General features: G+C 41.9%; 1 protein-coding gene and 1 long non-coding RNA gene across 2 annotated transcripts; both read right to left on the bottom strand.

Moving 5' to 3' along the window:
- Positions 1–478: 478 nt before the first annotated feature.
- LOC106946461 (uncharacterized) lies at positions 479–3,244 on the bottom strand. The gene is made up of 2 exons (XR_001424777.1): positions 2,135–3,244; positions 479–1,764 (listed from the first exon to the last, which is right to left on the bottom strand). It is a non-coding gene; the product is annotated as an uncharacterized LOC106946461 (long non-coding RNA).
- An 11,827-nt stretch (positions 3,245–15,071) lies between these two features.
- On the bottom strand, positions 15,072–24,676 carry LOC106946483 (trichohyalin). Its single transcript, XM_015030837.1, has 3 exons — positions 24,487–24,676; positions 23,460–24,236; positions 15,072–20,547 (listed from the first exon to the last, which is right to left on the bottom strand). The coding sequence occupies exons 1-3, from the start codon at positions 24,533–24,535 to the stop codon at positions 15,152–15,154; spliced, it is 6,222 nt and encodes a 2,073-aa protein (XP_014886323.1). The 5' UTR covers positions 24,536–24,676; the 3' UTR covers positions 15,072–15,151.
- Positions 24,677–27,409: the final 2,733 nt, after the last annotated feature.

Genomic DNA, 27,409 nt, shown 5'->3' with positions numbered 1-27,409 from the left:
ACGGCTTCCCGCGCTCCCTCTGCAATGGCACGGCGCACCCCCTAGGGGGCGAGCCCCACAGTTTGGGAACCTCTGCTGCTGTAGTGAGTTTTCATCCCAAATTAAACTTTATTTATTTAGCTCCAGCAAACGTCCCATCAGCTCCAACCAGCTTCTTCTTCTTCTTCTTCTGTATTGGATCTGACATCTTTCATCAACCGTTGTCCTTTTAAAAATATTTGATCTGAATCCTTATTGTGTATTTATTTTAAAATGCTCTAAAGCATGCACTATTTTTGAAGCATACCATATGATTTTATTATACTAGTATTTTTTTTGCATATATTATTTTGAATGGCATTTTTATTGATTTTCAAGGCCAAATCTGTTAATTTTGTGCATCTGTATATTTAATTTAATTTAATTAATTAATTGTATTTATTTTATTTCATAGGAGGAATTTAAGTGACTTATAGCAGTACAGCATTAGTTTTTTCCCCTGTATCTGTAAAGCATTTGCATTCCTGTTGGTGCTAAATAAATCCTTGATTGATTGATTGTTTTTAAAATGACAACTTCTCTTTTATTGAGAAAAATACGTATTTCATGACCTTGAACTGACTGTTTGAAGAGGAAGAACTGAAACTGATTAAAAAAAACAAACAAACAAAACGTGCAACATAAAACAGAATTTAATGATCTTGTTTTGTTCATTTGGAGACGTTTTTTTCCTCCCACAGTGTCGCCATGTTGGTCTCTGGTCTTCTCTGTGTCAGCAGCTCTCCGCTTCCCTTCAGAGGATCTAATGAGGAGAATCAATGACAACAAGATTAAACCCTGAACTCTGCAAGAGAACTAAAAAACAAAAAATAATTAGAAAGTGACAAAAGAAGACCAACAAGTTAAGAGGAGTGGAGGGGGCGGGGGGGGTGGTGTTTTTGTACAGTTTGCACTTATTTTGCACTCGTGAGCAAGGCGGCTTGATTTGCACTCCTCTATACTTGCTTCTTCCCCTGCTGGTTCTCGTGCTGACTAATGTGACTCATAACCCATTAAAGTGGTCTCATGCAGCTTCAGCTCCTTCACAGCCCACCGCTGTCAGTCAGTCAGAAACAGAAGTTCTGTTCTGACAGCTCCTCGTCCATGATGTTGACCTCGCATAAACCTGAACGTGCTCAGACTCAGGGGAAGAAAAAAAAAAAAAGCCCCTTAGTGGCCTCCCAATCAAACTGCATTCACAAATCCTGAGCGCCACATTACGGAGCAGATCTCTGATGGACGATAGTGGGACTGAAAGCTCAGACCCAGAAATATTCGCCTGCAGGACATCGAACAGCAGCAGCAGCAGCACCTCGGGAAACGGTCCAGTTCATCGGTCAGAGTTCACGGACAGAGCCGGGGCCAGGATAAGGTCTCTCACATCAGCCTGTTTAATTAGACAATTGCATGCTCAGATAACGGGATGAGCTTTGATGCGTTTGCTGTCCGACTCATACAAGTGATCTAAAAAAAAAACAAAAAAACAAAACAAACAGAGTGTTAGAGAGAGAGAGAGAGAGAGAGGTATTTCTGCTGATGTTAATTTGCTCTGTGTTAAGGCTCCGGTTCACAGCTCGGTCAGCCTTCCCTGATACTATATTCCCGTTTGTTTCAGTAAAGGTTCTCCTGTCACATCGCATTTAGGTCGAGATGCCTCTGAACTGTGAAAGCACCGCACGGAGGGACCGGGCCTCGCTCCGGCCTCCGGGTCCCGGGCTCCGCTGGTTTCAGGGATGACATGATTTCCTGCATGATAACAGCGTTGAATGAATGGGCGGATTATTAGAGATACAAATCAAGAACAACAACAAAAATCATACTGTTACTTGTTTATTACTGTAAATAAACAAGTAGCATTAAATGAAGGCTAAAATCTGTAAATGAATGAAATCAGTGCAACGTATTCCTTTTATTTATTTATTTTTTCCTTTTCTATTTTATACGTTTGAAATTAAATGCATTGATATGCAGTCTTTGTAACTATAAATGTAAGTACAAATATTTGGCAAAAAATTTGGTAAAAATAGATGTCTAAAACAAGAATACATGCGCTGTTTTAAAATGATTTAAAAAACTCCGTAAGAAAATAAATTATTAGTACATGAATGAGAATTACCTGGCTTGTGCAGCTGTATCCAGGCAGCAGCAGCAGCAGTCTGAGCATGTTTCCTAAGAAAAGGCAGCACTGTCTCCTGTCTTTATACCGATCCCCCCCCCCTCAGTAGGAAAGCTGATCCCTCCATTCTCTAATTTCATGAATTATGCATCACCCAGTCAGACGGACAAATGAGCGTGCTAATTGGTGTCTTTTTTTCTTTTTTTTTAATTATCACAGTTATTATTGTTATTATTTCCAACTCTGGAGCGTGCGATTAAACATGAAATTAAATTAACTTAATGATGGGAGAAATATTTTTTGCTAACAAGTCCCACTTTAACCCTGTTGGGTAATTTGAAAACACATTTTGAGGGAATTAATTTCAAATCTGAGCTCACTTTGTGAACATGCTAAACTCTAAATAGGCCAATTTAGGTGTCAATGTGTGAAACAGTTCTATTTATTTCCCCTCCTGTGGAGAAATGCAAATATTTTAGAGGGTTTAATCTGTTTGTGTGCAGCATGGCCCAAAATAAAGTTGATCATTTTTGTTTTTATAAGTGCATTTCTTATGAGAAAAAAACAGGTATTTATTTAAAGGATTTTAAATTGTTTTGAAATATTTATAGGAAGCAATAAGATCACATTGGTTGCTCAGTACATTCACACATTTTTTGAAGATGCTATTTTCTAAAGTTGCTGAAATAAAGTCAAATCGTCCAAACATTTAAAATTGATGGAATAACCTCACTTACCAGCTCATGCTAAAGGCCCACTGTTTGACTACTTCTTCCTTCTGCGTGCACAGATGCGCTACAAAGGGCTGCATGAAACACTTTATATGCTACAACTGGGCCTTATTTCTTATTCATTTTTTTCTCTTTTTAAATGATTAATAAATAAATGGGCCTGAGCTTTAGCAACCTTTCTAAATCCAACATGTGCATTCTCTCAGTGGTCTCTCAGACAGATAGAAATTTGTGAATTAAAAAATTAACAGATAAAAGTTTCTCATGGATTGTTTGCAGAATAAAAATATTTGAACGTGGAGTTTTTATCTTCTTGTACACAACAGACATGAACGTGTTTATCGTCGGTTTTTTGCTTCTCCAACATTAAGCCAGTGTCTTCTGGAATGATGGACAGCAACATTGTTATTTTTGATTTAAAAAAAACAACATATAATTAACATCATCTTACTTTTAACCCTGATATAAACCAGTCTGAGAAAATCTACTGGTAGTTGTAATTTTTTTTAATAATAAAAGAGTGGACAACAACTTTTAAAATGACAACTAGCTTTTAAATAAATTGAAAATAACCTTGTTTTTTTTTAATTTGTGTAAATAATTGCTTTGTGACTGTTAACAGATGGTTTTTGAACTGTTACGTTGAGGGGGAAATGTGCTTGGGCATTATTAACAAGAATTATCTGCGGATGCTAGCTTTAGCAAGCTAGTCTAACTCAGACATTATTATGCTCGTATATGACGTATATGTTCGTTATTATTTATTTTTACTGGTCTAGAGTACAAGCTTCCTACATTACAGTACAGGTATAATCACTATACTTCTAAATTATACCTCAACCTTAATAAATATTGATTTTGTGAGCTAACATGTGTAAAAATGCTAATGCTGAAACGTTAGCAAACTAATAGCTGTAGCTGGTTTACGTTCTGCTACACTCGCTCTCTCTCTCTTCCTCATAGACATAATATAAGGTATATATTATGTCTATGCTCTTCCTCCCTCGTTTCTCTGTGGGTTCGCATTCACATACTGACAAAAAAAAATAAGTTGCACTCATATCAAACATTTTTTTTTCACCAGACAAATAGAAAGTTGACCACCGTTTTTAGCAATGCTAACACCATTAGCATCGTTCTCCCAACTAGCTGCTATTAATCCAAACAGGAAGACACAGTAGACCACATGTGTCAAACTCAAGGCCCGTGGGCCAAATCCAGCCCACCATAGCTTTTTATGCGGCCCTCTAGATTCTTGACTAAACATTAATTGTGCTTAAATATTATCAATCAAATTACAGCAGTTTTTATCTGTTCACTGACTCCAATTGCTTGAGAATTATCGTGGAAAGAGAAGATGTTCAACAATATTATTTAATTTTAAAAATGTATTGATATTTTAAGAGTTTTTGAACAGGTTTTATCAATACATTCTGGCACAACCGCCCCTTTAAGAGCATTCATAATATTGATTTGGCCCCAAATGAAATAGTTTGGTGCCCTGCAATAAATGGTGTGTAGTTTGGGACGGTTGGTATGCATGGTGTGTGTGTGTGTGTGCGTGTGTGCGTGCATGCGTGCGTGTGTGTGTGTGTGTGTGTGTGTGCACACTGGCATGAAAAGTCAAAAACCATTCAGTGTCATCTACACCAATTGTCTTGACGCAATAATTCAAAAATGTAAACCCTAACTTGCCTAATATTTTCTTGAACAAAATAAAACATTATCCTGCTGACAGCTATGAGGTCTCTTGAATAGAAAAGTTGAACATTTTGTTGAAATAAGAACAAACAAACAAACCCAAAAATACTTCTGAAGCGTTTGTTATTGTGAGCGGTCTGAACGTGTCGCTGTGGTTCTGTGACTCAGACGACGGCCACAGACACTTCTCTCCCTCAGGAGCGCCGAGGATAAGATGTGTTCCGATGTGTTGGAAAAACACCTGTAATAGTCCAGGTGTGTGAGAGGATGGAAGAGCACGACCGGCAGCGCTCTGGAAAAGTGGACTTCTCTGCACTTTAGTTAGCTTCACAGAGCATCAGATTACACCTGCAGCAGGAGAAACGCTCCCCTTACTCCTCTTCACCCCCCCCATTTTCTCCTTCTCTTCTGATCTGTCAGACAGCCGCCACGGCCGCAGCATCATCAGCATCAGCAGCAGCAGAGGCGGCAGTTGCGATGGCAACAGGAGCAGATGTCGAGGGGTTTCTCCAGTGTGACGGAGTTTGAACTGTTGAACTCTGCAGATAAAAAAAAGAGGCAGTAATGGATATGGATTTACAGTGTGAGTGTACGGGCTGCAGCTGGATTGGCTCTAACGCAGCTTGGCACACCATATGCCGCTGAATGCATTTTTTATGACGCGCTCGCAGATTTACTTTGCTCACAAGCTTTAGGGCTTTGCAGCTGCACATGCATGGCGCGGTCCACATAATATCCTCTTTTACATAAAACTGCAATGCCTTTGAATCTTGATCTCCGCTGACAACTTGAATTAACGCAACGAGCGAGTGTATAATGAAAATAACATGGGCAAAAAAAAAAAGCCTAAACTGCAACTTGTGACTCACAAACACGTACACAAGAAAAGAAACGCCAACCCAATTCGACAGACTTGGCCACATGTAGGCATTAATGACTTTGGGCACGATGTGAATCATAGTAATGCTAACTCCGAGGGCCGACTCTTTCATGGTTATCCAGAGGCTACAGCATGGCAGCTTCCATGGCGATCCAAGACAAGTCACTGACTAGCCGCTCTTCGCAGGGCAGTCGTTTCACTTTGTGTTGATCAAATATCAAGAGGAGCCTTCCAGTGTGGCTGAAAAACAGTCTTCAGCAGGCTTTAGGCTCAGGCTGTTGAACTAAACAGTTGATTATTAATGATAATTTGTTGCTAATAGAATCATGACTTTCAGTTTTGTGAAAAACAAAACAAACGAATTAAATATGAAACTGTGCAGAGACAACTCTTTATGGTTGGTAACAGAAATATCAGTAATGACATCAGTTTATTTTTTTATTTATCAGATGGATGGAGAGTTTTGGCTTTCAAGTCTGGAACCAAATTCTGAATTAGACTTAGGTTTTGACTTTGACTAGGCCGCTCGGTAACATGAATCTGCTTCAGAGCAAATCGTTTAATCGTAACTCTGGCTGTATATTTTAGGACTGTCCCACTCCCAGATGTTTTGCAGCTTCTGACAGGTTTTCATTTAGGATTGGGACACGCATCCGGCCATTGTGATGTTGCCACCACCATGTTTTACTCTGGGGGTGTTGAGTTCAGCATTAAGTCCAAGACTTGTCCTTCTTGGTTCTCTTTTAGCTAATTAGACTGGACTTTGCAGCATCATGCCTTTCATTTAGGCTGCTTTGCATTTCTCGGACGTTTTCAGAGTTTGCGTATACGGCTTTGTCTGTGTGACTCTCTTGCGATTCTTGACGTTATTTGTTTTCGTCTGTTTTGGTCGCGCGCTTTAAAAACCAGAACATTGTGACTCATTTGGCCCCAGGGTTCACACCCCAATAATCTGCCGGAGTGTGTCTGGAGTCAGAAGGAAGCCCCGTGGCGTTTCTGTTGTGTCTGTCATTTCTGCGGCAAAAACAACAATACACTGATTTTCCCTGTCCGGAGTCAATTCACTGAACCTTTATTTCCATCCATAATATGAAAGAGATAATCTGAAAAAAAAAAAAGCTTCTCTATCTTCTCCCAGTGCTACTATTGACGTCTGAAGAAGAACTGCTTCCGGTCAAAAGCAACCAATCAGAGCCAGGAGGAGGGTCTTAGTGCTGTCAATCAACCTCTTGTAGTTGCTACTCAAAGCACTTTTGACAGAACCGTTACTGAAAAACCATTTACCTGCCATCGTCGGAGGTTATGCTAACTAGCATTAGCATTCCTAAGAGGGACTGCTGTCGGGGAGAAGCTGTAGCGTAGCAGAGAGGAAGGGGGAGTGCATGATTGACAGCGCTAAGACCCTCCCCCTGGCTCTGATTGGTTGTTTCTAACAGAGAAACAACCACGTTTTGGACCCAAACCCGTCTGAACTTGTAGCAGCTGGTCTACCAGCCGTTTCCCCATTTATGGCTGACATCATCAGCTCCTCCTTCATCTCCAAATCAGTCCCCCAATCTCTCAAACAAAAAACCCAGTTAAACTTTCATGGTCACTTTTTGAACCACTGGCCAGTCTCTTCTCTCTTCTCTCTGTTATTTTTTTTTTCCTCCTCGGTTTGATTTGCAGTTTGGAATATTTTCCCACCGGCTGCTTCTGGTATTTAGGTTATTTTAGCTCGTATTTGTTCTTTTACAGCATGAAGGTCACCGACACGCCAACAGGCCAAGAGGTGGAAAAACATTGTGGTTTTTTTTCTTTTTTTTCCCAGGATGACTTCATTATGCATAGACAATTAATCTTTTATCTGCTCCTCACCTCCATCCAGAGCTGTGACGGCTGACTTATGAAACTTTCATAAGGGTAACGGAGATAAAGCCAAAATGGAATAAATGCCCCCTGCATTCAGTCCCAGAGGAAAGGTGAGAGGAAGCCGTTTTTAAGGTGTTACACGGCGCTAGACGACTCTCTGAAAAGGGTTTTTATATGAAAATATGCGCCGTGCGGGGGGGTCACCGAAGCCAGCATATTGAATATTTACAGAGGTCTGAGCAAATGGCGGGATGTGTGCAGGTGTTTGCCGATGTTTCCCAACAAGCGCGGCCTTTGTGAACGCGGAGCTTTTTTCCTCCAAAACGTGACATTTTCCTCCCATCGAGAGTTCAAATGAGGTAAAACGACTAAAACGTAGCTCAGTTGCTGCAGTTGAGATGTCAAATAGGAGGAGTGTTTTCTCTCTCTCTCTCTCTGTGTGTGTGTGTGTGTGTGTGTGTTTTAGTCATGTAATTCCCCTGTTCGTCTGTCACACAAATCCTGCTTTTTCCCCTCAGTCTTATATAATGTAACGCAGCAGAGGTGAAGCGCTCCCCTCGGTGGATGTGTGTGTTCGGTATGAAAGGACGAGACGGGAAAAGAAACGCACGGCGTAAACATTTCAAACGGATACAAATATTACTAAAATTATTGTTGCCTCGGGACGTACACAGTCATGATGCGTAGCGTTTATACATCCAACACGCGGGGCAGGACTGCAAGCCGGCCGCTAGAGGGCGCTCATCCTCTGTGAACTTTTGACCCCCCCGTTGCTTCCAGGCGTTTTCACAGTATCACATCTGTTATCACATAATCCCGCTTTGATTAATTAGATGAATGCAGCAGCTCACACTGACTCCATGACCCGATTCATGAGCGCAGAGAGAGTCCGCAGGTCGATTAACGGGCCGAAGTAAACAGGCCGGGGGGAAGTGATGCAAATTGATCAAACTGGAAATAAAAGGGGAAGAGAGACAAGAAGAGGAGCCGACACAGGAATGGGAACAGATTCAACTCTTAGGGGCATGAGTAGATATTTTAGCTTGTCAGAGTTGGACCCCAGAGCTTCATCTATGTGAGGAAGAGGGAAACAGTGTCAAAGAAATCTGAGGATTTTTATTTATTTATTTATTTTTTGCAGTTTTCTAGAAACCCGATTACAATGACATCTTTCTACAACTTTTAATAAAACAATTGATTATAACTTCATGGAGCCTCGTTCTGAAAGAATTCGATCCCCCTGCTATGTGCAAACGCTCCGTCTGCGATAATGAAGATGTGTCTAAAACAGACGTGCAACAAGTTGTCACTCTGCATTTTTCTGTCTCACCAGTGATGATAAATTCCTCCCTCAGACCTCAGAGGAGTCCATAAAGATTACAGAAATGAGTAATATCTTCTTAAAGAAGCAAAATTACTATTTAAAAGTTCAAAGACGTCCATAAAAAAAACACATTATTAAAGAACAGTGTAGCTGTGAGTCGTTCTTGTAATCCTTCGTGGTTTCTACGATACTTTCTGAATTGTCAGCTGTAAGTCACAGATTGGATTTTCCCCTTTCCGTCTTGGAAGCAGCTCTCTACTCCCTCTTCCTCCTCCTCCTCCTCCTGCTGCCATTTAGCCGTCGGGCACCTGCCACCACGGGCTGATCGGAGAACGCCCACTTAGGACCTGAAATGTTCGTCTTTCCCTCTCCTCCCGTCCTGACCCACAGCTGAACCCAACTCACAGCTCCAAGAACGCCGCTGAGACGGAGAAGCTAAATGTCAAAGCCGGGGTGAAAAAGCAGAGGGTTGGACTTTTTCACATCCTCCGCTTAAGTACATTTCAAATGTCTTGAACTCGTGTTACTCCCCTCTGCACCAACCCCTCGTTGGTCCTGTTCTTCTGAAAAACACCACAAAAAAAAAAAGTTAAACTTTTCCAATTATCGCCAATTTCAAAAATAGCTCACCTCTTTCCCCTAATGATGCATACGGTTTTGTGGAGAGCTTGGCTTTTATCATGCAGTAAAAAAAAAGATGCAATGCTTTATTTCTGTATTAAGATAAATACCATGTAGCTTTCTCTTTTGAAGTTTGATGTCTTAATGAATAAATAAAATCTATACTGCTGGTGTATTCTCACAGAGAGGTGATGGATGTCAACCTGTCTTACTGAGGCACTGTGATGTGTTTAAGGTCAAAGACATTAAATCCTGAAAACCATGCATTTGTGGGCGTATTGTGACTCCTTCTCCCTTAGGAGGTATCCCAAAGATCAAAGGTCGACCACGGCTTAATTCAGAGCCATCAAGAGACGTGTTAAATTAATAATCTTTCAAACGTTACGCATTCAGATCGTCTCCCAAACATACAAAATGAATCAATGACGCACAAAAACAGCAAAGCTAAAACAATCCCTTTCACCTCTTTTGGTTTTGTTTCCAGACCCTTTGGGTGAAAAATCTCACACACACGTTAAAGAACATAGTTCTCTCTGCTCATTTAGCTTCTTTACCGCGTGACACACTTGATATGAAAACCCAGAGCCTGACGTCCAACTCGCTCTGACAGCAGTCAATCAGCCTATCGTCTGCGCTCCTGCCAGCTCCTCGGCCAATGGGAGGCCACGCGACCCCCGGGGGCGGCAGCGTCTCATTAGCTAGATTCCAGGACCTGGCTCTGGCCCACTGGACGCGCTCAGCCGGAAACGATGCAGTCCAGAGGGGAATTCATCATCTGCGGCTTCGCTCCTCTTCCTCGCTTCATCTCTCCCTCCTCCGCTCCGAAGAGGAGGCGGAGAAGGAGGGGGCCGAGTGGAGACGAGAATATATACAGAGGGGGAGAAATAAACTGAAGGATCTAGTGAATAAAACAACAGCAGTTATTTTTTTGTAAGATGTTGTAAAACAAATATAAGTATGTAATATTTTGAGTTTTTGCTAAGAGATGCACAGAAGGAACGTTTTGCTTTTCTGGGATAAAAAACCCAAAAAACATCAGATTTGCATTAAAAGGTGATGGAGAATGCATTTCCAGTGCATGCTATCATGAAATACAGTTTGTTTAAACATATATTGAAGGAATGAAACAGATAAATCAGCTTTATATGCATTGATGCTGATGACATCAAAAGGGCCACAAGAATCAAGCTGTTCATTCGTTGTTGCTAAGCATTGTGCTTGACGATGAGCTAGCCACGACTCTAAAGTTTTCAAGTTTCATTTGAGTTTTAAGTAACTGTTTGAGTCAACGTTTGAATATGAGAACAATAGCGAGCCATGACGGATGTTTTCATCAAACAGTGTGGCTATGGCAACCGTCTTATTTTAACAATCTTAGTGAATTTTTCCGAACACGTTCTCTTTGGGTAAACATGTTATAGATCTAAAGATCTTCTGGTCTGGTTCTCCTAGCACATTTCTTCCTAGGTTTTTTTTTTTTTTTTTGCCAAATCTTCTTAAAATCTATGCAGCATTCTCAAATACAGCTCAGCGTTTTACTACAGCAGCAGAGAGCACAGGTAGGAACTCCAAATAAAGTTGTAGAACTCTTTAGGATGCATTAAAATTAAATAACTTTGATCAGATGCATTTCTTACTACTTCCAACAAAAACCTGTTGCTGGAAGCGAAGATTTTATGATTATCATTGAACAGTTTACAGCAAAATAGCAAAACAAGATAAAAAAAAAAGTCTTACGTGACTTTGACTGATGTCACAGAAAAGCTTGTGTTTTTTATCTTCTAGATTTGATACCCAAAATGCAACAGGTAGGTGAGATGTGAGCAATTGTGCAAAAACACAAAATCTCACAAAGTATTTTTGGTCTAGTTTCAAGTTCAAATATCTTACTACTCTTGAAATAATACAGTAAACTATTCAGCAAGAGACAGAAGCTTTTCTTAAGTCAATAATTCCTTAATATTTTTTAAAAACCATACTGGTACCAAGTGAAATAATCTGCCGGTGGAACTGGGAAATATTAAGGAATTTTAGACTTAAAACAAGCTCCTGTTTGTTTTATCTCAGTGGGTGCATTGTATTTAGAGGTCACAGCTCATGACACAGTTATTCTCTGTTCAGTACCTCGTTCTGGACCAGAACCAGGGCAGTCCTTCTTCCTGCTGACCTACTGTTGAATAACAGCCTCTAGTGTCATAAAGTCTATTTCCTCTGTAGGAACATTATGAACTACTTTGCTGACGCATCCTGTCCGTGCAGGAGGAGTTTTGAGCATTGGGTGTGTTTCACGATCTACCGATAACAGTGAATGCCTAACTTTAGTAAATTTACCCTCCACCCCCCTTTAAGTGGTTGGGGTGGGAACTGAGGGCGACGAGGGGCATGTCTGCACCTCCTCATGGTCCATCAATTTCAATATGAATCCTTGCCCTCTAGAGGCTTTGACTGACCTTTGCAATCATGCAAATAACTACATTTTCACCTACCTGGAAGATTCGCCTCAGCTCAGAGAAAAAAGGCGATACATCAAAATCTGTCCCAAGGAAGCCAAAGTTCAACTTTCTACTGAGAATCGTTTTAGCTAATTTATTAATTAGTTATTCTATTTGGCAGAATGTTATTAATTTGTTTAGGAGTTAGAGATGAAAAGCCGTATAAAAAAAAAATGCTTACTAGTTCACACTGATCAACTTTGAGCCCCATTCAGAACATTTTTTTTTTTTTATGTTGTGCTTGTGGTGGCATTTTATCAAATCAATCTGCAGTCACAGAATATGATTTATCATTAATTGGCTTCAGGCTGCAATGCTAATTACGGTGAAGTCATATTAAACCTGGAGTATTAAAACCACTTGAATATTAATTGAGGTGTTTAAACCGAAATACATTCATTTCCTTCCTGGGTCAAGTGCGGAACAGAAAAGGAAGAAAAAAAAAAACATTGCAGGGAAGACCATTATTCAAATGAGAGTGCACAGACCTTAATAGAAATCAGCCCAACCATTAACTTCTGTTTTAAAACAGCCCCAGTAATTTGGTTTCCGGCGCTTGCGGACGTGATTGACTGTGCATCGCTGTCTATTGTGTTGCATGTAAATGTGGTCCCATCCATATTTTCCCAAAAGCCTCAATCAAGACCTTAAAAGGCAGCAAATAAAGAGAAATTAGGCTTACAGTGTTGCTTTAATCTGAACTAGTGCCAACTAAAACCAAAATGAGCGCTCAAAAGTGGTTCCATCAGCCGGCAACACTCAGTGTGGGAATCTCAGTGTGGAGCCGGAAACGTTCGGAAAGACGGGACTTTTGTCTTCTAAATGGTGTGGAATGGAACGACAAAAGGGTTTGATGGTTTGGGGGTCTCTAAAAAATAAATCTGTAAAATTTTACCCTCTCGTTTATTCTTCATTCACACATCCACTTTTTCACCTTGTCAGGACCTCACAGCATAGCACTAAATCTAAATGTTTAACATTGTGGAAGTAGTTTTCCCTGAAAACACACATTACTTCGGTGTGTTTTTGATGAGAAACCAAAATCGCAGAATGATCTTCATCCACAAAAGAAATTCAGCATTTTTTAAACGCCATAACTCCATATATGTTGCTTTAATGTTTAAAAGCTACACATTGTTTCAACATCAGAACTATAAAAATTCACTTTAGGGGAAATGTTAAAACTATATTTTCCTTTTGAGTGCTAATCACTGAATACGTTTTATTTAACTTCTCTCACTGATAACTTGCACAATTCATAAAACCTAAACACTTTCATTCTGGTAGAGACTCTTAGCTAGCTGCACTCAGTGAAGCATGTTGCTATGCTAACTCTACATGTGACTTCTTTTAACAGTTTTTTGAAGTATGACTTTTATGTGAAAAACAAAAATATGAAATTTTGTTTTGTTAGCTTTATAAATGCTACTGTGTTGATTCTGTGACTATTGAGGAACAAGTTTTATAGTTTATTTTGTTATAGTTAGATTAGACAAGCTAACAGGCTACGTAGCTATTCTGTGAAGATCTACAAATCTTCATTCATATAAACACTTTTCAATATGTTGTAAGACGCTGCTGCTGTCCCACTTACCTCATTTCTTTCACATCTGCTTGTGATGTGAAATTTTCACTAAAAGTTTTCTTTTAGTGAAAAGAGGGCTTTTCACTAAAAGAAACAGACTACAGACTACAGACTTTTCCCAAAATTAAAGTAGCATTTGTTAAATGTTACAGCTATTTTCTGACCAAACTTGTTTTAATTCCAGCATATTCCAAAGTAGAGTAACTTGTCCTACATTCTGGGCCAAATGGGAATCATAGTTTGATACATCATCACATTTTGGACACTTCTGATGGTATTACATCTTCCTGCACCACTGAACACAGAAGGTTTGACAGGAGCACAAACTTCTACTGGGGTTTGCTTACGAAGAGTGGAGAGTAACAGAAGAACAATAAAACTTGATCAACATACATGTACAAATAAAAGCCATTACACATCCATCCATCGTCTAGTCTTAAAGTTGCAGGTTGGTGGGAGGGGCAGGCGCCCATCTCCAGCAGTCATTGGTTGAAAGGTGAGGCACAACCTGGACATTTCCTATAACATGTAAATCACTTTCTGTAATATTTTAAATCATATAAAGGATGATGAATCTCAGACTGTAAAAAAAATAAAAAATAAACAGAGAATTGCTTATGGGATACTAAGCCTGATTTTGTGCCTGGGGCATGAAAACATTATGCTAAGTGCATGAAAATTATGTCTACATCAACTGCAATTTGACAACTTTTTCCCCCTTTAATTTTCCCCAGATGCTTTGACAAAGAAGAAGACCCATCCTGCAGAGATGATCAAAGGAGAGACAGATCTATCTTGACACAACACCCTCTCATCTTGCGTCTAAAGGCAGCTCACACTGAATGGACAGATTATAGGTAGAAAAAAACCCCGAAAAAAAAGACTGTTGCCATGTTGGATTCAGACCAGCACTCACACTCCATAATTATTAGTCGTGATGATTGCACACGAGTGTTTTTTGGATGTTGTATGTGGCTCTGCAGATGATGATGGAAGTTGTTGTATGTATCCCCCTGCATTTTTGCCCGACTGTCAGAAATTGCATTTTGAAAGAGGCGCGATGCTCTCATCAAGAGTCATAATTTACTTGTCAAAGCAGGGGTCCTCTCAGTGTGCGGCCAGCTCCCTGGGGTTATAATTGCAAGACGGTTTCTCCTGAAATGCCTCAAGTAAAGATGAAGCACAGGGGCCTGGTATAGTCAGGCTTTGTGTGCTCTTTGCTTTTAAAAGTAACCATTACACAGAAACCCGTGAAACACAGTTGAAACGTGTTTGACGGGGCTTCATTATACTTTTACCATCATGTTTTTCACCATTTGTGACTTTCAACACTGATACATTCAACCCTGAGGGAGGGAAGGAAGTCTACACCGACTCAAGGGCTCCATCTAGTGGAGGAAATGAGACGATTATGGTTGAGGTCAGATGAGGTTTCTATGTTAAATCAAGCCTACAGCATGATTTATTTTTTTATTAAATGAATGAATGATGAGTCTTTATGAAACATTCAGGAGACAGGGTGTTAATAAAGCACGGTTAAGTGCAGTTTTTACAGTTTTTTGTATTTTACTAAAGTGATTTTTTTTCACCTCTAGCACTTCAGGATTTATGATTTCTTAAAAATTTTAACCTGACAGTCAATTCAACTCCTCAATTATATCCTTAAATATTTTAATGTGTGACTCATTTAATTTATTTGAGGTAAGAAGAAACATAATTACGTATTAAATAAAGGTTTGTGTGGCAGAAATTAGACTGTTAGACTTTTAGGTACTTTTATTCAAACATATTTACATATTATACACAAGAAAACAATAATTATTAATCAGTCCTCACATTCCTAAAGTTAAATCTGCTATATCTTCCATCTTTTCAAATAACGCCTTGATCTTTGAGTTGTTTTGTTTGCTCGTCAGCACATGGTATCTGCCGCCACACCTCTCTATGAGCCCCATCAGTTCCCCGTTCCTCAGGATGTGCTGATCCACGCTCTCACCCAGAATCTCCCCCCAGGTGAAAAGCACCAACGTGCGCCTCCAGACGTCCTCCCCGAGCAAGCCCACGTGCTCCTCCACGGCCCTCCTGTACTTCCGCGTGCAGGTCAGGAAGGCGGGAACGAGCAGGAGGACGACGTGAGCGCCCGGGCGGCACCAGGAGACACTTTCTAGGATGCTCTTCCGTTGCGCCGAATCGGTCGCATCGGGTCCGTCTCGCCACTTCAGACCCAGCGGCTCTGCGACAGCCAGGCGCCTCCCGGCTATCTGACCTCTCCAGGGCCTGAAGTCAGACCCGCTGAACTTGGACGCCTCTCCGCCTAAGATGGTGACTCCGGCTGGGGAGCGAGAAGACCACGTCTCTCCCAGGACCATCACTCTCAAGTCGCATCCCGGGTCTTTGTGGTTTGGTAGGGACCTTAAACTGCTGATCTTCTTGTTTCCTTCAGTCTGTTGTGTTTCTAAGAGTGTTTCAAAGTGACATTCATTTGTCTCTGTGGGGCTAGTAGTATCTTCTACGGCTGACTCTTTCCCTCTTCCCTTTGCCCTCCCATCCTTGACTTCTTGGTCCATCAAAGGCAAGTTATCTTCGGCCAACAGATGGAAAGACCCCGTTTCGTCAATGCTGTCATCGGACATTTGCTCCCTCCTGACCAAAGCTTCCTCTCGTTTTTTGAGATTCAGCTCCCATTTGTTCATGTCTTTGAGCGACTCCTTGAGCTTCATCTCCCTGGTACGGAGCTCCTCCTTCAGCAAAGCCATATCCCGGCGAATCTCGTCCAGCTCCTGCGTTGTGCAGTTGACGTACTCGTTCTGCACCAGCAGCTCTGACTTCCAGTTGAGCAGCTCCTGCTCCTCGTTCTTTAGGTAGCACTCTCTGTCCTTCAGCTCCTTCCCTTGATCCTTCAGACCTCTGACCTTCTTCTGGAGGTCTTGACCGTGAGAGCTCAGTTCTCTCTGTTTGCCCTCCAGCGCTCCAAGCAGAGCATCCAGCTCCTTTTCCTTCTTCCTGATAACCTGCTTTGTTAAGTTCAACTCTATCATTTGATTATTCATTTCCTCTGCTTCTTTTTCTCTTATCTCTAGCCTAGCTTGGAGTTCTTGAAGCTCAGATTCTTGATTTTTCAACTTTATCTCCATTTCAGCAAGTTCTTTCTGTTTTGCACTGAGGTCGTCTCTTCTTTTGCTCAGCTCTTCTTCCTCTCTCCTCACAGCTCGCTCTCTGTCCTTGGCTAATTTCTCTCTGTTTAAACATTCTTCATCATATTTCTCTGCCTGCTCTTTTTGTTTCTCCATCAGCTCATTTATCTGAATCTTGTTCCTGTCTTCCTTTGCTCTAATCTCTACCAAATCTCCTAGAAGTTTATTGTTGGCTTCTTGTAATGCTTTCACCTCTGAATCTCTCTCCCTAACGACAGCTTCTAAGCTCTTTACTTTCTCCTCACATGTTGCTATATGCTCCCTAACCTCTTCCTCACTCTTCTTCCTCATCTCCTCACACTTGACGCTGAGATTTTCGGTCTCTTTTCTCATCTTTTCGTTGTGCTCTTGCAGCTCCTCCACTCTCTTTTGGCTCTCCTCGTATTTCTCTGTGACAACCCGAACACTTTGCTCGTGATTCTCCTTCTCCTTCGCGACGGCCTCAATGTTCTCCGTCTTTTCTTTGAGCTCTTTCTCGTACTCCTGAATCAGGCTCGTCATCTCCTTCTCCATTCTCTCGGTGAGCTCTTTCAGCTCTGACTTGGTCTGCTCGATGGTCAGCCTCAGCTGGACGAGCTCCTTCTCGTTGTCTTTGTCCTTTTGCAGCAGACGTTTGAGCTCTTGCTCTTTCTCCTGCAGCTTTTCCGTCATTTCTGCCTCGATTTTCTTCTCTTCCTCTGCGTGGCGTTGCTGTGTCTCAGCTATACTAAGTGTATACTTTTCATTGCACTCTCTCAACTCGCCTATGTCTTTGCAGTAGTTTGAGCATAGTCTTTTCAGCTCGTCGACCTCTCCCTCTTTCTCTGCGAGACATCTTTCTGCTTGTGCTATTTCTTTCATCTTCTTCTCAACGATCTCCAGAAGCTTGTTTATCTCGTTCACTCCTCTCTCCTCTGTCTTCTTCAGCTCTTCCCTCCATTTTGCCTCCCTGGAGTCAGCCTGCTGTTTGATGCTTTCATTCTCTATCTCCTTCTCTTTCAGTTTGCTTTCCATGTCTTCCAGAAACTCTTGCCTCATCTCCTCCATCCTTCGCTCCGTGTCCTGCAGGCGTTGCTCGGCCTCCTTCTTCTGGTTCAGGATGATTTCGCCCCGCTCCTCGTCCTTTCTCTGCAGAATCTCGTCGATGTCCTTTATGTGCTGTTGCAACTTTTCTATCGCTCGGCCATTTTCTTCCAGGGTTTGCTGCATCTTCTTCTTGCTCAAGCCGTCTTTCTCTCTTTGCTCATTTGCCTGCTGCAAGTGTTGCTTGAGCTCCTTTATTTGCTCCTTCATCTTTTCAGCTTCTTGGTCTTTTCTCTCCAGTTTCTGCTCCGAGTCTTTTTTACACTCCAGGTAAACGAGTTCTTTCTCTTCCTTTTCTCTGATTTCTTCCTTCATTTCTTTAACAGTTAATTTCATCTCCTCAGTTTCTTCCTCTTTTTCTTTTAGTTGTTGTCCGATTGTTTTCATGTCATTTAAAAGGACTTTCACCCTTTCGTCTGTTTGCTGCATCTTCTCTTTTGTTTCTTTGAGCTTCTCCTTCATTTCCTCTATCTGTTGCTCCGACTCTTTCTTGCATCTTTCTTTGTCCGTTTTCCTGTTTTCAATTTCACTCAGAAACTCCTTCTCTCTATTTTCTTTCTGCTGGATTGTCTCTCTCAATTCTTTAATTTTCGCTTTCATTTCCTTAATCTCTCTCTCCTTTTGCAGCAACTCTTTCTTGTGCCTTTCTTTCTCTGCTGCCCTGCTTTCAACTTGCTTTTCCAGTTCACATTTTACTTCGTCAGTTTCTCTTTGACTCTGCTGCAGATCTTGCGACATGCTTGCCCGTTCTCGCCTAATTTCTTCTGTTTGGGCAGCAAACTTTTCCTGTAACTCTTTTATCCGTCTCTGTTTTTCCTGCTCTCCTTCTTCTATTTGTTGCTTCAGCTCCTCTCTTTCTCTCTGTCTCTCTCCCTCCAGCTTGCTTAGTATTTCTGTGTATTCCTGTCTGACCTTTTTGACTTCCTCTTCCTTTTCTTTGACTATCTTACTGACTTCCTTCTTGCGGTCAACTTCTCTTTCCTCCATGAGTTTAAACATCTCGTTTATTTTTGTAGCCATTTCTCCTTGGTGTTTCAGCTTCAAGGCCTCCTGCTCTCTGTTTTTCTCTTGAACATGTGCTTCCAGGTCTTTTTTGTGCTGTAGTTGAATCGTCTCTTTGTTTGTCTCACCTTCTTGCTCTTTTGCTTCCATCTGAGTAAGATGTGCTTGTTTTAGTTCTGCTAACTCTCTTTTTTTTGTCTCCAGAAGTTCACTTTTCTCTTTTGCAAATTTCTCATTTAACTGTGCTACCCGTTTGTCTTGTTCTTCCCTCATGTTTTTAATTTCCTCCTCGTGCAGCTGCTTGAGTCGTTCAATGTCATTTGTTTTTTCTTTTAATGTCTTATGAACTTCTTGTTGCTGCTGAACTCTCATTGTCTCAATGTTTCTTTCGCTCTCAGTAGTTTTTCTGGTCATCTCTTCTTCATGCCGCAGTTTTATGTCTTTTACCTGAGTTTCTTTCTCCTCCATTTCTTTTTGGTGTTGTAGTTTCAGCTCCTCCATGCTTTTTTCCAACATGTTAAAGTTTTCAAGCATCGTCTGCTTTTCCTCTGCAGCTTTCCTCCTTAGTCCTTCCAGCTGCTTGTCTTGATTTTCCATCTCTTTCATCAGTTTTTCCTCCCTCTCTGCCATCTCCCTGATTTTCTCTCCTTCCTTTCTTAGAGAATCAGTATAGTGTGTTTCAATCTGCTCCAGTTTTACTTGTAAAGCTTCAAACCGTTCAATCCACTCTTCTTTCTCCTTTTTAAGCACCGCCACAGTTTTCTCCTTCTCATCAAGTTTTTTCCTCCATTCCTGTCTCTCTGCTCTGATTTCATCCTCCCGTCGCTTCCTTTCGTGTTCGGACTCAACGCAGGTGCGTTCGAGATCGAGGAGCTTCAGCTGCTGCTCGTCAGTCCTTTCCTTCAGCTCCTCGATCTCCCTCTCTTTCAGCTCCAGGTTCAGCTCTGCTTCGTGTTTCTCTTGTTGCCGTTGGTTTAGTGCCACTCGGATCCTCTCGTTTTCGAGGCTGAGGTCCTGAATTTCCCTCTCTCTGTCCTCCGTCAGCCATCTCATCCTCTCCTCCAGATCGCCAAAGTCGTTTCTCATTTCACCGACCCGTCTGTCCTCATCGTCCTCCTCCTCTCTTTGAACATCGGCCTTTCCTGGCGACTTCACCTTCTTCTTCCTGTCAAAGAACCACCTGATGCTCTTCACCTCCCTGTCCCTCAACTTCTTCAACTCAGCCTCCTGACGAACCATCTTGTCCACAATGTCCTTCAGCCGCTGGTTGAACTTTTCGTTCCTCTGGAGGCTCAGATCCCTAACTTCCTGCACCACGCAGGAAAAAGCTTCGCATCTGTTCATCGTCGCCATCTTTTCCACTTTCTCCAGGAGCTCCGTCACCTTTGCGGACCCCCCGCTGCCTCGTCCTCCTCCGTCTCCGCTGCCGATCACGTGGTACCGGCCCCTGCATTTCTCCAGCAGCCACTGCAGGTCCCTGCCTCCGCTCTGGACGTGCTGCTTGATGTCCACCCCCTCGCGGAGCTGGTCGCCGTGGGTGAACAGCAGGATCGTGTGTCTCCACACACCCTCTCCGAGAAGCTCCAGGTGCTCCCTGACGTGTCCCGCCCTCACCAGAGTGTCCACCCTCAGAGTCAGCAGCAGGGCGTGAGGCCCCGGAGGGCACAGGGCCACGCTGCACATGATCTCCCGTTTGACCCGCTCCGGGGTGGCACCGGCCACTCCTGCCTCCCAGCCCGGCGTGTCCACCACGGTCACCATCACCCTGGCCACCTCCGCCTGCTGGCGGACACACTCCTCCGTCACCGCTCCCGCTTCGAAGAAACCCGTTTTCCCAAGGATGGCGTTCCCAGCACAGCTCTTCCCAGTCTCACGCTCTCCCAGTAGAACCAGTCTGACCTCGGGGAGCCGCCGAGGAGCCTTGGAGAAGGACTGATGTGCATCCAGTTCCGAACCCTGGGGTCCATCACCTAAGGGGAAAGATATAAACAGATTTTACTCTGTGGTTTATGCTCGACATTTTGTCACCATGTCATACTTTTGCATTTTACTTTGCTGTCCGCCTCGTTTGGCAGGACAGTCAAACATTACCAATTGGGTAAACTTTCCATGCCTCCAGCTAGCAATCATTTCTCATTATATCCAGAAAGCAAAATGTTTTCTGGATATAAACATTTTATATGTTTATAAAATATAAAAATATAAAAGGGGAGTTGTTCTCCCCTTTTCTTGGTTTTTGGTGGTTAATTTGAAACATCTATCCCTCCCACTGTTTCCATCAAATGACTCCCCCCAGTTTTTCCACCGGTTTAGCAGCATTTACTCATGTAATTCATGCTTACCTCACCTTGGGCACATTTATACCCCCATTTAAAGAGACTCTGGTGACAACTCTGCTTCTGAAAGGTTACTCTGAATCCCTCTCAAGTTGAAAACTAAACTATAAAGCTGCATGTGTATTCACTCATTTTCACCCATGGTGTTCTGCTCAGTTCCAGGACGGCTGGAGACTGTTTCAGCAACAAGTACACAGGTTCAAACAGCCAGACCTGCACTTTGTTTCTCACATTCATCATAATTCAAAACATCTAGTGGGATATCAGCTTTTAAACCAGACCTTCAATCTTTCGATATGAGAATTTTGAACAGTGGTTTTCAGCAGGTTTCTAAGCATTCTGATTGCTGCTACCGGTTAAACTTATTGCACTCACACAGCTGGTTTTGACACCAGCGATATAGCACAGGATGGGATGGTCTCGGGGTGTCATGAGCAAAAATAATTATGCTAGCTGCAGCCACAAACACGCCTTCTTCTACTTCAGGGGTGGCCAAGTCCAGTCCTCGAGAGCTACCATCCTGCAAGTTTTAGAAGTATCCTTACTCCAACACACCGGGATCAGCTCTACAGAGGCCTGATAACAAGCCATTCATTTGATTCAGGTGTGTTGAAGCAGGGATGCATCTGAAAGTTGCAGGATGGTAGCTCTCGAGGACTGGACTTGGGCACCCCTGTTCTTCTTGATGGAATCTCCAGTGAGTGAGGAACAGCGCCCTCTGGTGTTGGTACCTCCGTAAGAAACGATGGCTGTGTACTTAGCTGGCTAATGGCTAGCTTAAAATGCTATTTTAGCTTTACAAGAATCACCAATAGGTTACAATTTCGGCTAGAAGCACATCTAATTCATTTTTTTTTATAAAACACAAGACTTGGACTAAGAAACATCTTTCTGACAGGTTAAGCGATAAACAGTAATAATTTTAGTCACAACAGTGTTGACTGGGTTTGTTGGTTACTTGTGAGGACAGGGCATACTTAGGTTACAACTGCTAATCTCGTTCTAAAAAATATATATTTTTAATTTATTCACTGAGCGACAAACACAAACACCAACATGTTCAAAAAAAATGTTTTTGACAAAAATCTCTGGTGTCACAACTATTACTCCCTTAATAAGTACCTACTTAAATATAAATGAAACTAAAACATTTTTTACTTATAGCTTCCGTTTTTAAAGTATTTAAACTCTTTTACCTCTTAGTTCTGTGAGTAATACTTAACATGTAGTTGACACTTCTCAAAATAGGAAAAACAAGAGAACATGTTTTCAAGTATGTTGAATTTCAAAGTCAGGAAATTAACATTTAGCCTAAAATTGTCTAAATGACTGAAAAGTTTAAAACACCTGGAACTGTAACAATAAGGGCTGGGGGAGGACAGATTTCGCCCCCCCCATAAAACTATAAAGGAGTTTAAAAGAAATTTCAACAACGCTCACTGTCAGAGACACAAAGAGCAACAGTTTTGGTCACCAGTCCTTCATATCATTACACTCAATCTACATTCCTATTGGTCCTTTGGGAAGCATCCTGTCCTACCATCACAAAGGTAAACATGGAGTTTACAAAGCTCTCCTGGGACTGTTACTGCAGCTGTGCTCTTAGGTCAAGTGAAATTAAAATTAAACTTCCAGCTAAAAACAATCCAGAAGTGTGTGCACTACACCCTGAATTTCTAAGAAAGCAATTAAAGCCCATTATTAAGTACGACAAAGGACCCATGATGTTGTGGGCTTGTTTCTCTTTGGCACCTTGTCAGAGAAACAAGGTGCCAAACTCTTTGAAATATCAGAACATTTTTTTACCAGTGGACCCTGGATGAATATCTAAAAAGAGTCATTCTTGGATGTTTGGGCAGGAAAAATGTCAAACAAGTCAACCAGAAATCCTTCACCAGACACAACATAAACATTCACCCAACACCTTTCCAGTCCTCAGACATAAACCCTTTAGAAAACTTACAGGATGAGCTAAAGAGAAAAGATCATAAGGTTGTTCAAAGAGAGGAATAGTCAAAGCTCCCTTGTGTGTGCTCCAATTCTCAGAAATGGAGTTGGAAAATAATAAAGTGTTTCCCTATTATTATGTACACAGGCTGTAAAAAAGCTTAGTCTGTTGAATTAGGCAATTGGTTTTTAGTTTTTCTTATTCTCATCAATTATTTGTAAGCTGTTTTTTTTTCAGTAGAATGTAAATGTAAACATGAAGAAGGTTCCCTTATTTCAGAAAAAACTTCAGTGGGTATTGGTCTTAGAGTCAAGTCTTATTTTGTGTGATCTGTCAGCTTGGAGTTGCAGTAACTCAGTATTGGATTTTCAAATGAAACTTAAAGAAAAATGACACAACTATTCTCAAGATACAATCTTTTCAGTCCTGAAGACCAAGGTTTTAACACATCAATGAAGTCTAATTTACAGAAAAGCTGAATATATGGTGGCCATTCCAACATGGAGGCCATTAGAGTGTTTTTTTTCTAGAGTTTATTTTGTAATCCAATGGTTTCTTGAAGTCTCTTCTTCAGCATTAAACAATCTGAAGGACTTACTCATGAGAGCGGCTTTGATGGTCCCTCTCTGCATCTGCGCCTCCATCTGCCTCTGCTTCTTCCTCCTCTCCCTGGCTCTCCTCTTCCCGTCCGCCTCCAGCCCCAACAGGACTCCGTTGTCCAGCTCCAGATGACTCCTTCCTCCTTTCTTTCCATCCACCATCGCCTCCAGCTTCCTTATCAGCTCCTTCACTTGCGTCCCGTCTCCTTTGCTGTAGTTGTTCACGATGTGGTACCTGCTGCTGCACTTCTGGAGGAGTCTCTGGAGCCCGGAGCCGCTGGTCTGGATGCGCTGCTCCATGGTGGTCAGGCCCAGTTCGTCTCCCCTGGTGAAAAGCACCAAGGTGTGCTCCCACACGTCCCTTCCCAGCGGCTCCAGGTGCTCCTCTATCTCCTGGATGTAGCTGTCTGTGATGGAAGCGCAGGAGCGAACTACCAGGAGCACGGCATGGGGTCCAGGAGGGCACAGGGTCACACTCCTCAGAGTCTCCCTCCTCACCCAGTTGGGGGTACTGTTGAGTGGGTAGTACCACTCCCAGCCCGGTGTGTCCACCACTGTGACTTTCCTGCCAACAACATCCGCTCGCCTTTTCACGCACTCCTCCGTGGGCTTCCCGCTCTCGAAGCCGCCCACTCCTCCCAGCAGGGTGTTCCCTGCGGCACTCTTGCCGGCTCCCTTTCTGCCCAGCAGGACCACTCTGAGTTCTTGGAGGGCGGGTGGCGTGCCCGGGGAGACCGGAGGGTGTTGGACGTTCATGGCAGCCGGCAGACTCTCATCTGTGAAGAAAGGCAGAAGTACTTCCTCAGTGCATCGTACCGGATAAGCTGAGTGACACAGAACAAAGAAATGTGACAAAAGTCAGACATCTATCTAGATCACCACCACAAAACGTACTGAATTTAGATTTTCATCATTGAGTCCATCGTCTGCATCACTGAACCAATTTCAAGAGTTGAAACCCTTCAACTGGCAGCTACGTACAAGCTTCATATCAATGCCCTGCAACTAGATCCACTGTAAACTCACCTCCGTTCGCCTCTGCAGCTGCACTGCAGTTCTCATCTGTCGAGTCCATCTCTCTGTCCACCTTCCTCCTCTTGTTCCTCTTCCCCTTTTTTTTTTGGTTCCTGTGTGTACTTTTACCGGAAGAGCTTCTCTAAAGTCATTGTGACACAAAACGGACACAAACCGACAACTGATTGAGATGAAAAGAGGATTTGAGATCTCGTATCGTAGCAGTCTTACTGAGTCACATGACCTCAGTTTGTGGTTGTCTAACATGCTCTGTTTTAACACGACAGGAAGCCAGGGGGTGGAGGTGGCAGCATGAGCTTTTAAGAAACACTCGTACAAAAGCTTGCAAAGTGCATAGTTGGGTCAATGGCTGAAGAACGGGTGCATTCATGGATGCAATTGTGCATGCACCAAAGAATGGTGCTATTCTGTATGTAGGCACAAATGTGCATGTCTTTTCCTGAGAGCTGTTCTGCAACTTGAAGTCAGAAGCTGCTCTGTGGTGAACATGTGGAACTTCTGTTTCCTGTCCCTACAAGACGGAGAAGCAGCAACTTAGCACTGGTACAAAAACTCTCTGTGGTTTAAGAATCCCTTATACAGAGAAAAGAGTCACACAAACCGAGACAATAAAGGATAACTTTACACTAAGTTTTATAGATTAAAGCCCATTTCAATCAGTAAAGTGCATATCTTATCTACTTTATCAAAACGAAGAGGGTGTTCTGCATTTCATGTCTGATATAGACAAAATACTCAGCCGAAGAGCACTTCCTCTTTTTTTTCTTTTTTTTTACGTCAGAAATGAGTTTCAGAGTCCATGTTTAGTCCAGGAAGCAGCATTTCCAATAATAATTATCTGATTTTAACAGAATTTCAAAAATAATATAAAAATAAAGTATATGTTTAGAATAGTTTTAACAAATGGAAATAAAATCTACCCTGTGACCGTTTGGTGACCTGTCCAGGGTTTACCCCTCCTCTTGTTTCCGCCTCTGGTTTATATAAATGTTCAGTCTGATGCTTAAACTTTGATTTAGTTTCAACTTTATTTGGAGTCTGCCAGCTTTCCAAATCATCATTTGGTAATATTTTCCTTCTCTGTCTTCAAGCGGATTTTGAAGACACTCAGCATGTTTTCCTCAAGGTAAAATTAAGTTCTGGACTATGTCTGGATCTCCTCCTTTGAATGCAACTGATTCAAGTGACTGAAGAAACTCTTCAGCATTCTACTAATTAAGACGTGTTGCACCAAGGAACTATATAAAGCATGCAGAACGTCAACTCCTAAGGACTTTTGTTGGACACCACTGGTCTAAAATTCTTAATAAAAGAAAAAACTTAATTCTGTGGTTGCTTTTTTTTATGCTTATTTGGAGTTTCTGTGATGCAGAAACATAAAATCCCTTTTCATCTTTAGCTTTCCAAAGCACACCTGAAGAGTAGGACATAATGGGACAACAGTGGAAACCATGTAAACCCTGCTGGCCTTTTTCCACCAACTTCAGTCCTGTCTTTCTGTTCAGTTTTGGGGAAAAGAAACCGCGGATTACTGTCTTCACTTCCGTAGTTTGAAATCTCTTGAGCTGAAACGGTTGTTTCTTGTACAGTAAGATTCTTCCGATTCTTTGTGACCTTTCTGCAAATCAATGCTCAGCCAAAAGACGGCACATCAAAGTATTCGCTTAAGGGAGAGTACACTTATGAAAGGTTTTCCTCGAAAAGATTTGTTTTGGTTTTCAGTTTCCATTTTGTCACATTCAACGTGGAAAGACTTTTCAAATTATTTATTAAGCACCCATTTATTTTCCTCGCAAAACTTGGCCGTATAAAAGTTTCGCTCGGCAGAGCCACCATTCACCAGCAGAGTTGTGGAAAAAAAAACCTTCATGACGGATTAGAGCCCTTACAATGAGACATTTATTTTCTTATAGTTGCCTTATTGTGTGAGGAGCCAGTGATCCTTCATCGCCCCGGCTCTACGATCTGCCTCCTGTCACATCACTGTGGGTGGGGGCGTCTTCGGGTACAGGCATGGTACAATATGTTTTCCAACAACGTGACCCTGTTCACCCCAAACCATGAAAACACACACGAGATCATATTCTTCATGATTCATCCTTTCCTCCAGCAGCACTTAGAGATGATAAAAACAAGCTCTGTTTATGGAAAGCACTGAATCGACTGCTTTATAGTTTTGGTGGCATTAATGTATCCAGACCTGCTCCTTAGAGGTTTTTTTTAAATAACAGGTTGAATGTTAAATTTATTGTTTCAACATGCATGTTCTTGTAAGCATTTATTGAGTCTTTTCCTTTATAGAGGAGCAGCATCATGACAGACACGGTGCTTTGCAAAAGTATTTATACTGCAGATTTTTATTTATTTATTTATTCTGTTTTTGTAACTTTACAATCTCAACTGTAAAATTTTAAAGTTTGCACAATTTCAGAGTCGGCTTACTACAACCAAAAGGTTCACATAATTGGCGCAACGCAACAATCAAAAACAAACAACGACGACGCTCAAAAACCCGTTTGTTTCCTTGCTATCAACATGGCTATCAGCGCACCTGCTGATTGGTTCTTCTTCTTTCTCTTCTTCCTCTTCTTCTTCTGTTTTTATGGCGGATAACAAACAACATCAGGTGCTTTACCGCCACCTTCCAGATTGGAGTACGGTTCAGATACTTTTCTGCTGGGTTCAGTTTAACCAGACACGACGCCACCCACTGTGACTTTCAGGTATTACACCAAATAAAAATAAACACATAAACCTAACAGGATATCGCTCTGATATTTGTATTCAACCCCCATAGTCTGATACCCTGAAATAAAATTGACCACAACTATTTAGCTTCAGCACTTGAATCTTTTTTAATAAGTTTAAAGTGCAGATGTTTTGTTAAGACCTCAGAGGTTTGTCAGCAAACATT

Source organism: Poecilia latipinna, unplaced genomic scaffold (genome assembly GCF_001443285.1).
Source record: "Poecilia latipinna isolate Pla-1442-1.1 unplaced genomic scaffold, P_latipinna-1.0 Scaffold193, whole genome shotgun sequence".
Taxonomy (NCBI): domain Eukaryota; kingdom Metazoa; phylum Chordata; class Actinopteri; order Cyprinodontiformes; family Poeciliidae; genus Poecilia; species Poecilia latipinna.
This window is presented reverse-complemented; position numbering and strand designations above follow the sequence as displayed.